The sequence below is a fragment of the Harpia harpyja genome, chromosome 11 (genome assembly GCF_026419915.1).
Source record: "Harpia harpyja isolate bHarHar1 chromosome 11, bHarHar1 primary haplotype, whole genome shotgun sequence".
NCBI classification, from domain to species: domain Eukaryota; kingdom Metazoa; phylum Chordata; class Aves; order Accipitriformes; family Accipitridae; genus Harpia; species Harpia harpyja.
In genome coordinates, this window is record NC_068950.1 from 20528817 (window position 1) to 20541218 (window position 12402).

The 12402-nt window shown below is 39.0% G+C and overlaps 1 protein-coding gene across 4 annotated transcripts in view; it reads left to right on the plus strand.

The window, feature by feature from the left end:
* NEK7 (NIMA related kinase 7) overlaps positions 1 to 8075 on the plus strand; it is a 79718-nt gene extending 71643 nt beyond the window's left edge. For all 4 annotated transcript variants that reach the window (XM_052800387.1, XM_052800390.1, XM_052800391.1 and 1 more), the window contains one exon: positions 1042 to 8075. In XM_052800387.1, coding sequence (XP_052656347.1) covers positions 1042 to 1152 — 111 coding nt within the window. In that variant the 3' untranslated portion in view covers positions 1153 to 8075. The remainder of the gene's footprint in view (positions 1 to 1041) is intronic.
* Positions 8076 to 12402: the final 4327 nt, after the last annotated feature.

Consider the following 12402-nt stretch of genomic DNA (forward strand, 5'->3'; position numbering starts at 1 on the left):
TAAAACAGATGCCCCATTGAAATGTTATCCAGACAATATATTAATTTCTATTGTCATAAGTTCATAGGCATATCAAGGGAGGAAGAAAAACCTGCAACTGTTCTGCCAGTTTGTGAAGGCAAAGAGAAGTATCCAAGTGGTGTGGAAGCTCTTTGGGGTTACTTCTGCTGAATAAATATAATAAATTATGGTGTTCGTGGAAACATGAGTTTTTCTAGTCATAGTGATTTGTTTATTCCCAGGTGGAGGCTTCTGTGAACATATTTGTTAATTATGTGCTTCTTTCCATAAAGAAAAAAAATCAATGTTCTAATCCTAAGAATAGATACTGGGACATAGACCAAAGGTTATTTATTCCAGTATCATGTCTCCAACAGTGGGCAAGTGGAGTAACAGGACCAGCATAATGTGATACTTCCCCGAAATACTTTCCCAGTCAAAGGTGGAGTCTTTATATTAAATAGCCCTCAGTGGGTTTAATTTGTTCAATTGCTTTCTGAAGGCATGTATGTTGGTAGCTTCTAGCAGCAGGAGGTTCTGCAGGTTAACTGTGTGTTATAAGGAGAATTGCTGCCTTTTGCTCATTGGAACCTGTCACGCAGCAATGCCCTTTATTGCTGGCTAACTCTTGTATCAGAAGTGAATGAGCAAGCAGTCCCAATTTACTTTCTTTCCATGCTAGTTTCAGCCTTCTGGGGTTTGCAGGCATAGCCCTCCAAAAGCACAGGAATTTTAATTTAAATAATGTGTAATGGGACTGAATGCATGTCTAAAGTTGTATGTTAAAAGGATTAGAACTTAAATCTGCTCATCAGTTTTTCTGGACAACAGTACAAAATGTAAAAATCATGGGAGTATTTTGCATACTTGCTTGTATAAAACTGTGTGCAGTGTGTGTTGAGAGGGAGGGAGGGTTGAGTGTGTTTATGCAGAATTGCTGTTTGGCTAATTTTTGCCAGTCCTATTAATTTGAATTTGATAATGCACAAATACTACTTGTAAGAAGGCCAATGATCCTGTCATGTTATTTTCCTTTCCTAGCTGCGACAATTAGTTAATATGTGCATCAACCCGGATCCAGAGAAGCGACCAGACATAACCTATGTCTATGATGTAGCGAAACGTATGCATGCACACACTGCAAGCAGCTAAACAGACATCAGATCGTGAAGAAAAGAGCAGAAATAACCAAGTATTTTAAATAAATCATCCCACCTCTGTGTGTTACAGAAATGTAATTATTTGAAGCCTGCTGTTGTGCTTTGAATTGTAAACCAATTTATATACAAGCTTTGTTGTTTTCTGTTTATTTCTATTTTTTGTATTTTTTACTAACTTGCAGTTGTACAATAGGTTTAAATATGTAAAGCGTAACTTTAAAAGATACTGAGAACCACTGTTTTCCATGTTAAGTGGGTTCAAATATATTTACTTTAATAACAAAATTGTATTCAGTTGGGCCTCAATTCTAAAACACAGTTGCACTTTTGCACATGATACAGATATTAGGCTTATTATCCAGAAGCAAAATGTCTGAATCTCTCACCTTTTTAGTAATTTATGGAAAGTATGAATCAGCACAGTTGACTTTATTTTAATCTTTGTTCTAAGAGGAACATAATTATTATAGAAGGTTATTGTATTTTATATTGAATTGTAGTTTGCAGTTCTCAGTGTAAGAGTAGACAGGCGATAAGATTAGTTCTCTGCTTGCCAAATGTGATGGGAAAATAGTTTCAGGAAAAATTGTCATGCTGAAATTTTTGTAACATCCCTTTCTCTTTTGTTATTCTGTCATAATGCACATAAAACATTTGTTGGAGGTTTTCTGGGAAAATTTAAGGTGTTGGTTCTGCAATCTGATCGTTTTCAACAGCGTTGTGCAGCACTGCCCTGGGGCAGTAGAGTCTGCATAGTTAAGTCTTAAAACCATGCAGATGCTTCTTGTAGCAAATAGGGTTCTTTTGAGGCTAGCATTTGTGAGAAGATCAGATTAAAAGATGCAGTCTTTAAGTTACAACTTCCCAACTGTTTATGTATATGTCACCGTTTGTAGATTTTTGTGTTTAAAATAATTTGAATGACCTTACAGTATATTTTAATCTTTTTTTTTTTTAATACAGAAACCTTTTGGAAAAGATATAGTAGTGTAGTATAACACAAAATGTGTTCTTTATGAATATCTGGATTTGTATACTGTGTCCTGAGAATTAGTTTTATATTTAGCAAAAGTAAATATTAGCTCTTTTATGTGTAAGAGAAAGTTGCCACTCCTTCATTTGGGAAATAAATATTTATGCAAAATGTCTTACAAATACTTTATTAGTTGAAAAGGAAATTCAGAATATTTTTGTTAGACCATAGTATCTTTTTGGGTATGCTTAGATAATATTTTTATTGTTAAGGAAGGAAGGTGACTTGGTTTTAAATGTGGTAAAAATGGAGAATGGACTGAAATTCTTGAGTTTCCAGACTGAACTTTTTGTAGAGAACTGTCAAAACATAATTATTACCAGTGATATTGCGAAGAAGCTGTTAGAGTCAGTTAAATCTTTTTCTTTACGTGGGTAAAAAGAAGTTCAAATAAAAGCAGTGGTATGTACATACAAATAGAAGTTCTAGATGCAGTCAGTTCCCTGCACGCTCAGATTTTTTTTTTGTTTGTTTCTCTGTGCAGCTTTAATTTTTTATTTGATATAATGCTCAACGAATAAAAATTCAGCTGTGGGGTTTGTGGACGAAATGTTCAAGCTAGGTCACGGTTTTTTCTTATTTTGTATTTTTTAAAATGACAAATACTATGGAAATCAGCTTGGCAAAATACAGGACTTTTTAAATAGTATGTGCCAGATCATCAGCTTATCTTGATACATTTTTGTTTCATTTTTGTTTCCAAATTTTGTAGGATGAATCCTTAGTTTTCCTTCTAGCTTCTGTGTATACTTAATCTTGTAGGACTTCGGTGGAACAATATGTAGGGAGGAAGTATTTGTGAAACCTTGGTTTGTGTCTAGCAACCTCTATATTTGTTTTCATTTATTTGATTACTGAATTTTAAAAATGATGGTTATGTTCTATAACAATAGTTCATATGTCATAGAATGAAATGGTTTGTATTGGAAGAGGCAGCACAATACTTGCTTGACTGCCAGGATTAGCTCTTAATAGGCACAAGTACTCAAACCATTTTTTTTCTGAAATATACTAGAACATTTAAAAAACACTGAAAAAACCCCAGCACAGTCAGGCTATTTGCATCTGATATTATGCATCAAGTATTGAACTTTTCCTGAAAGAAACCAGTAACATTTTTTTTTTTTCCCCCTCCTGTCTGGAAGGATACATTGAGTAAAGAAATCATGAGTTAAGAGTTAGCAAATGTGCATACTTAAGCATTTAAATTTTTTTATTGTTTTTTTAATATTTATGATTAAATCTTGTGCTAAGGAAATGAAATAGTTGTTCCTATTTTAAAATCTGTAAAATGAATGGTACAGCTGACTCTGGTACCAAACTCTATAATTAAGAAGCCTATATGGGTTAATAGAACTGCTTATGTAACTGGGGATTGTAGAATCTATTCCCTAAGTAAAGCACCTGGTAACATATGAAAATGATAAGTCTGTTATAACACTCCCATGTGTGCTATACACTGATAAAATACTTTCTTTTATAAAACACCATTCTATTTTTCATATGTTGTTGATGCTGACATTTGGCACTATTTATTTTAAGCTATGGCATTATGTGTTTATTTTCTTTAAAGAAAACGTTACATTTCTAACCAAAATGTCTGACTAGCTCCTCCTTTTATTTCAGTAATGCTACAGTATTAACTTGCTTCATGAGTGAAGTTTGTGCTTTGAATGACATTGCATAAAATCTTTGTCTTGTCTTGAAAGCTCCCCTGCTGTGCAGTAGTCTAATAGAAATAAAACATACAGATACTAAATATAATGAAAAAATGATAGTGTTCCTATGATATTTTTTCAAACTTTTCTTGTTACAGATATATATATATGTTACAGTAGATGCTACCTAGTTTGTGGACATTTTACTGCTTCCAGTAGTTGATTATAGGTGAGTTTTCTTGACTGTAACAAAAGACAGTACATTCAAAACATCTTTTTTGTAATCTTTTGGTGATAATTATTTGTCAAAATTTTTTCTAAAAACACTACATCAGATATATTCACAATTAACTCAAAAGATGTTTTTATCTAAAATTTAAAAACAAATTAAAATTATTTTCAAACCATACGAAAATACCTGAAAAGTTAAAAATAACGAAGAGCTCCCATTATGGTCCCAGTCCTGTGAGCTCTTGTTTATAGCTAGGCTGGTTTTTATGTAATTTCAGTAATTTTGAGTGAACCTCGTATACACACATGAATAAATAGTAATCAGTAGGGTATATAGAAATGACGTGCTCAGCTCACTTTTTACGCTTTCTGTATGTCACTGGTTTGGTAGCAGGGAATACTGTGTTTCTTCCCCCTCTTCTGTTGCACTCTAATGATCCAGCTACCAATTGTATGAGCAGGCAATAGAAGTATGTCATCTTTTTGTAATGAGCAGAAACTTTAAAAACATGCCAATATACCAGAAGATGAAATACAGTATTAGAAGTGTCTGAGAAGGCTGGTGTTTTATTCCTGCTCATGATTAAGAAAGCCATAGAGTGAAATTCTTGAAAGAGGCTTGGAAATGGAGAAGGACTTCTTATGCCAGTGGTTCTCAGATTTCTCTGAATAGGACCCAAAATTGCAGTGATGTTTGTTTTCAGCAATCTGTTCACTTAATCTCTGTCTTCTCTGTTATATGATGAGACGAAATCTTAATGGCTGAATTTGAATGCTGGTGGCAAATGCTGCATCAGGTATTTGAGCTTCTAGGAACAGGAGGTTGATGTGAGGGAGAGTCAACGAAGGCCTTCAGGTCTTGCTTTGTGGAGAGCTAATTTAATCTGGAAGTAAAGGTGCTGGATAGCAGAGTTCAAATCACTGCTTTTCCATCATTTTTAATACTTCCTTAACAGTCAAAAGTTTTTCCAACCCTGCCACATCCCCACAACATCTAGCCAGTGGCAGTGCTGGTCTTCTGAATTTCTGATCTCTGGTTTGGTCTGGGTGAATAACTAACCTTTCTGCCAAGATCACCCAAGGAGGGAAATACAGGCGCTGGGCATGCGCAGTGGGGTGTTACTTATGTTTCTGAACATGACTTAAATATAGATTTTTAAGGTTCTTTTTCAAACTTTACTCCCTTCCCTGAACCTTGTTCTTCAGTTGATGCTTTTTAAAAATTGTTTCATATTCACTTCTGAAATCCTACGATTCCTGTCCTCCACTGTTTCTGCTTCGTCTGTCCTGTTGTCTGCTCTACCCTCTTCCTGATTTGAAGTCCTTTGTGTCTAGTTTTCCTAGTGGCCATTAGTTTGCTTCTTTGTGACTTTGCTAAACTCAACCCATTTCTGTCTTCTCAAATTTTATCCCTCACCATGGGCAAGCCCGATTTTTTTTCTTTTCCCCTGGTAACTACTTAGCTCCATTGTTCTTCATTCTGTTTTCCAGCCTGACGCCTTTCATTTCTAGTTTTAGACAGATTTTTCTCACTGCCTCAATCATTCCCATGACCTTGTCTTTACTAAATACTGTTCACTTTATTATCTCTCATTTCTAAATTCCCTTTCTCTGATCACTACCTGCTCTCTTTCAGCTTATCTGTCTTTCTCTCTCCTCTACCCTGTCACTCACTCCTTTTGGGATCTCCAGTCTATTAACCTTTCTGACACCTTTACTCTTCTCAGCTGCCTCCTTCCTTCATTGGCCTCACTTCCTTTGACTCACTGGTCTTTATTTTCATCTCTATCTGCTTCTCTATACATGGTTTCTTTGGTTGCTTCTCACATTGCCCTGTCTCCATTCCTCTCCCCAGACATTTTTTCTTGTAATTTCTTAATCTCCATTCCTGCCTTTCCGAATATCTCCGAAGAGTATGTCAGCACAGCACAGCTTTGGACTTAGCTTTGCCTTGCTTGTTGTAATTCTCTTTCCAAATGGACTTTTTAACCGCTTTTATCCCACATCTTTTTACTCGTTGAGCTTGCTTGCAGATTTGCTGTTCATTTAATTCTCCATTCATTCTTGATACAAAATGTATCTTCAAAACCAATCTGGATTTTTGCATGACAAGATCCTTTTCAAAAATTGTTCTTTCTCAGAATCTGTTTTGGAACTGGGCTTCTCTGCCTCTCAACTATACAAGTTTGCCCCTTTTATTTCTGTATCTTTTATACCTCTCTCATTCCTTTAATTGAATGACTTTTTCCTCTTTAAATCCTCCTCTCATTTCCTTCACTAGCAACCAAGTTTCTCTTTCCTCTGTCTTGAAGGGGATTGCACCCATCATCCTAACTCGTTCTCTTTTTTAATACTTTGCCCTTTATTCTCCATTTGTCATCCCCTAATTTCATGTACCTGAACATCCTCAGTCCAGTTTGTTTTCAAGTTTTTGCCTTTACACTTAAATTTGAATGCCCCAAAAATCCAGCGCTTCCTTTCCCAGTTTGGTTCTTCCATAGTTCTACCTCCAGGTGATTTCTTGAGTATCCAGCCACAGCCTCAGACCTGTTCAGATTCAAAGATCTAATTTTTATTCCTAGCTCCCTCTAGACTATTTTCTAACATCCCTGACAATTTTACCTGTGAATTTTCCAGGGCCACAACCTTTCTATCTCTGACCCTGCTCCCATGCCTGTGTATCAAATGTCTCAAAGTTAGTAGTATCAGATTCCAGCACTCTTCACTGTGTTCTTTCTTATCTTTTATCTTCACTGTTTTAACCTCTGTGTGATTTTGACTTCTTTCCTCCCTTCAAAGTATCAAAATTGACAGGACTAAACTCCTGTTGTTGGGCTTTAGCCGTTTCATGTGCTGAAGGAGGAACTCCACCAAATTACTACTTGTTATGTGTTTTTAAGAGACTCGAGTCCCACAGATTTGGTCTTATTTCAAGACTGGAGAGCTGGAGTAGATTCTATTCCTCCAAGTACTTTGAAAGTCCTTGAATTTGGGTGTCAATTTAGTTTTCCACCACTTCAGATACAAAATTTTTGCCCTTCATTTCTTCATGTTTGCTGTATTTAACTTTGTCTTGTCTTGTTTCTGCACATACAGCTAACAGTAGTTTTCTTGTTATAGCAACTTGATTTCAGTGCTTTTACCATTGCTTGAAATAAGAATGTGCTTAAGAGCTTCACTGGCTGGATCCAGAGTGCTAGGCACAATGCTCCTCTTTGTTACTGTCCCACCCTTACACTGGCTTCTCTTCTTTGCTGCCCTCTGTATCTTGCCTAACTGAAGATACACTATAGTACCCTGCAGGGTAGCGTAGGTGCAGCTGAACCAGCTGCAAACAAGGTAGCTTGTATACTTGCGGCAATACTGCAAGTTCTTATCAACAGTGAAATGTTTATTTGTCCTGTAGGTCTAGAACTGAGCTCTGTGCTGTACCACTACTCTATCCACACTACCCTAATTTCAAGCCAAATCAGATCTGCCTGCATGGTGGACTGCGTGGTGTTCTGTGTAGGTGCACTATCTGACTTCACGGTTTTAGCAGGCTTTCAGATTTGGAAGACTGTATATTTGCAGAGATTTGCTGTTGATCAAATTGTCTGACCTTTGCTCAGAATTAGTCTCATATATATATGTTGAGATTGAGAAGCAAATTTCTCCATAAAACTAAGTAGTTTGGGGTTTTGGGACTGTAGGATGTAGAGCTGAATGTCAGATTGTTTGGTGTGTGGGGGGGTATACACACATTTAATCACTGTTTATTTGCACCAGAATAATTATTTTCTATTAGAGGCTCAGTTGCTTGTTGGCACAAAACAAAGACTTTTTTAGTATTTTTCAGGTTTTATGTTTATTCTTTGTTGCCAGTTTGTATCATGTCATACCATTAGTTAATTTGTTCTTCTACAACTGCCTTAATGATGGGTGGAGGCCTTACACCTTTTGTCTAATTGAAATCTTCTGTTCATATGGAAATAAAAATAAATTAAGAAATTAGGTGCATTGAGTCTTTCCTGATAGTTCCGCTTGCTTTGCATTTAAATCCTAGCAATAGAAAGAGGTCTCAAACTGGACAGAAATGGTCCCCAAGATAGAGATGTTTTGGGGCTCCCTGCTTCCTCTCTACTTCCTAGGTCTCATTCTCTGGCTTCCCTGGGGCACCTGCTGGGGGCATGGCAATGCCAGTGCATTGAGGGCTAATAGGAGCTTGGAAGCAAAAATGTTGATGTTATTTTGCTTATGTTCCTGTGGTGTCCTTTCTTAGTGTGAATAGGAAATCTCCCATTTAAAAATGACTGGGAAGATCTTTGGTACTGTTAGACAGTCGTTTATTGCTCTTTACACATTTGTCATTAAAAATGTGTGTTTGCTGTTGCAAAGAGAATTTTAAATCATGCAGAGGCTCTTAGTTTGCCATTTAATGTGGTGTTGATACTCTTCTGTACACTTCATTTGCTGGTTGTTTCTTTGATTTCAGTCATGCTGGACTGTTGTAAAGATGATCCTTAAAGATGACTATTGCATTTTCTGGTAAGATTTTGTTGGGAGAGGGTAAGAAGGGAAGCATTCATTGATTTGTTTGAATTTGGCTGCTGACTGCTTGAATCAAATTGTAGAATCGTTCAGGTTGGAAAGGACCTTGAGAGAGGTCTCTAGTCCAACCTCCTGCTGAGAGCAGAGTCAATGCTGAATTCAGACCAGGGCTCAGGGCTTCAGCTAGTTGAATCTTGAAAACCTCTAGGGTTAGAGATTGTGCATCTTCTCTGGGCAGCCTGCTCCAATGTTTAGCTAGCTTCACTGTAAACCTTGTTTTCCTTATGTTCAGTCAGAAACTTCTCAGTTACAAATTATGGCCATTGTTTGTTCTCCTGCCACTCCTCAAACGTTCTTTATATTGCAAAAAAGGTAAGTCAAATATTGAAACAAACAGAGAACTCATGATATTTTATTTTCTGAAACTGTTGTTGCAAACAAATAAATATGTTCATCTACAACTTCTGCGTCCTGTATGACATGCACACTATATTCATTTACTACTTGAGTGTAAAATAAAATTTTTGGCAGTAAAACTTGATTTAAAAGTTCTGTGATGTTTATGGCCTGGATGTTCTTATTGGTTACCTTTTAAATCTACTAGATGTTTTCTGGCAGAGCACAGTTCTGTCCACCTTGGTGAAGCAGGGAAGTTGCTGAACAGAACTTTGCGTTTCTGTCTTCTGGAGCCTGCCTTGTGGAAGGTAGCTTAGCACCGGGGACGGGATGGGAAGGAAGCTAACATACATTGGAATAATGGGTGGTTATGGGAACTCTTCTTTTAAACTCTCGTGCTGGTGGAAACTTGCCTAGAGAGATTTATCAAAACTGGGATTTGAGGAGGAAAATGACCTGGGCAGGGGGGGCAGTTTTCAGAGTAGTAGCTGGTTTTAGTAAATTTCCTGTGTGTTAAATGAGAACTCAAAATGTGAAACTTCTGGCCACAAACTTCTTGGAAGCAAATAAAGAATATGACAAATAGCTTCAGTTCCAAATTCGACAGAAATTCAGTCTTATGAGGCGATTTCCTTAAACTAAGAATAATTTCTTGATCTTATAAAATACCACTTAACAGTTATAGATCTGGCAGGGTGGTGGTGGTGGCGGCGGTTGTATATCATTTTTGTACTGGAGCTTTTATAAGGCACGTGTTTCCCTAGACCTGCTCGTGGGGTATTGCCGCTGTCTGGCAGCTGGGGTCCTTTGCTTCATTCCACGTGAGTGCAGCACAGGCGGCAGAGGGGATGTGGTGACTGAGTGTGCCTTGTGTAGTATTCGCTTCCAAGCAGGTACTGGCACAGGGTGGAGCTGCACATGCTGCTCAGTTCTCTTGCTTCCCAGCATCAGCCATGTAGATCACACCCTCTAACACCAGGAAACAGGAGAGTTGGAGGTACTGCGTAAACACATGTCTCTGATGTACGTCAAGTTCACTGTGGTAGAATTTCTTCTGATTATCATTCATTTGTAATGACATAATTCAAAAGTTTAAAAAAATAAAAAAGGAGTTGCAAATTGTCCTGGTTTCAGCTGGGATAGAGTTAACTGTCTTCCTAGTAGTTGGTACAGTGCTATGTTTTGAGTTCAGTATGCGAAGAATGTTGATAACACTGATGTTTTCAGTTGTTGCTCAGTAGTGTTTAGTCTAAAGTCAAGGATTTTTCAGCTTCTCATGCCCAGCCAGCGAGAAAGCTGGAGGGGCACAAGAAGTTGGCACAGGACACAGCCAGGGCAGCTGACCCAAACTGGCCAACGGGGTATTCCATACCATGTGACGTCACATCTAGTATAGGAACTGGGAAGTGGGGGCGGGGGATCACCACTCGGGGCACTGGCTGGGTGTCAATCGGCGGGTGGTGAGCAATTGCACTGCGCATCATTTGTACATTCCAATCCTTTCATTATTACTGTTGTCATTTTATTAGTGTTATAATTATCATTATTAGTTTCTTCTTTTCTGTTCTATTAAACCGTTCTTATCTCAACCCACGGGTTTTGCTTCTTTTCCCGATTTTCTCCCCCATCCCACTGGGTAGGGGGGAGTGAGTGAGCGGCTGCGTGGTGTTTAGTTGCTGGCTGGGGTTAAACCACAACAGTCCTTTTTGGCGCCCAACGTGGGGCACGAAGGGTTGAGATAACGACAAACCTGACCAGAGCTTGTTAAAACAAATTTGTTATAAGCATTCATTATATCGGTCTAATAGTCGCTGGTCATTATGTTGATTTATGTGTTCTTAGAGTTGTTGCTCTGGTTTTTAAAGTTCTGTTATGTATCACCTCGTTTGCTGTATGTAGTCCCTCTTCTGCTATCATCCGTGGGAGGTAGATTAAGGTTTTCGCTTTGATGTATTGTATAACACTGCTTTATGGTATGATAAAGTCATCGGTTGTGGGATTAATCCGGTACTTGCACTCAGCATTGTCACCTTTATACTCTGGGAGCCATATGTGGGAAACTATTAATAATTATACCATTTACCTTTCCTCATTGGAAAACCAGTCTATGGGTGGGATACCTTTCTTCCCCTCTCCTTTCTCCTTCAGTCCAGTTACAATGGTGTTTGAGAATTTTGAAAAATTTGAATACTCTTGGGATGTTGGGACCAGCACGGTCCTAGCCCTACTGCTAGGAATTAGCATGCTTCTGAATGTGGTTCAGCTCTTGTTTAAGGTTAAACAACTATTTAAGAAAATCACCCAGAGATCTGCCCCAAGGCTGGATAGTTATGAGTGGCAGGGTGTGTGGGGTAGTATGGGCAAGTACCTAGAAAAGTGGGCACCTCCAATGTTTTGGAAATTCACCCCTGAACAAGTGCAGAATCCAGAAGAACTAGTAAAATATTTGGAAAAGGTATGCTGTCACCCCGGCAGCTCCAGAGAGATACAAATCACTTCAATGTGCTGGGGCCTGGCCCATGCCTATCGAGCCCTGTTCGACACCACTCAGTACCCTCAAGGGGAAGAGAAGGTCTCTGGACCTAACAACAAAACGATGAGCACTGCGGTCACTCAAACCTTGGCAACGGGCACTGCGGCTCCTCCAGCCCCGGCGACGAGCACTGTGGCTACCCAAACCTCAGCGACAGGCACTGCAGCCCCTCCAGCCTCGGCAATGAGCACGGCAGCTACCCAAACCTCGGCAACGGGCACTGAGGTCCCTCCAGCCCCAGCAACGAGCACAGCAGCTACCCAAACCTTGGCAACAGACACCGCGGTTATCCAAGACCCAGCGAGCGGTACTGCAACTGAACCAGCGGACCAACCTGCACCAGTATCAGTTGCCCCCGTACATAGAAAGAAATATACAAAATAATCAGTTCGCTTAGCGAAGGAGGAAGGCGAACCAGGGTCATCATGGGAACAGGAGGAAGAGGCAGAACCAGAGGTAATAACCCGGTCCCTATCCTTGAGTGAGCTGCGGGATATGCGAAAAGATTTTGGCCGCCGTATAGGTGAGCATATTATCACCTGGCTCCTCCGATGCTGGGACAATGGGGCTAATAGCTTGTAATTAGAATGTAGGGAAGCCAAGCAGCTGGGATCGCTTGCCAGGGAAGGTGGCATTGACAAGGCAATTGGAAAAGGGACACAAGCCATCAGCCTCTGGAGGCGACTCCTGTCAAATGTGAAGGAAAGGTACCCCTTTAAGGAAGGTGTTATATGTCAATCAAGCAAGTGGACAACCATGGAAAAAGGTATCCAATATCTGAGGGAATTAGCTGTGCTAGAGACAATTCATCATGACCCGGACAACCCACAATTACCCAAAGATCCAGACGAAGTCCAGTGC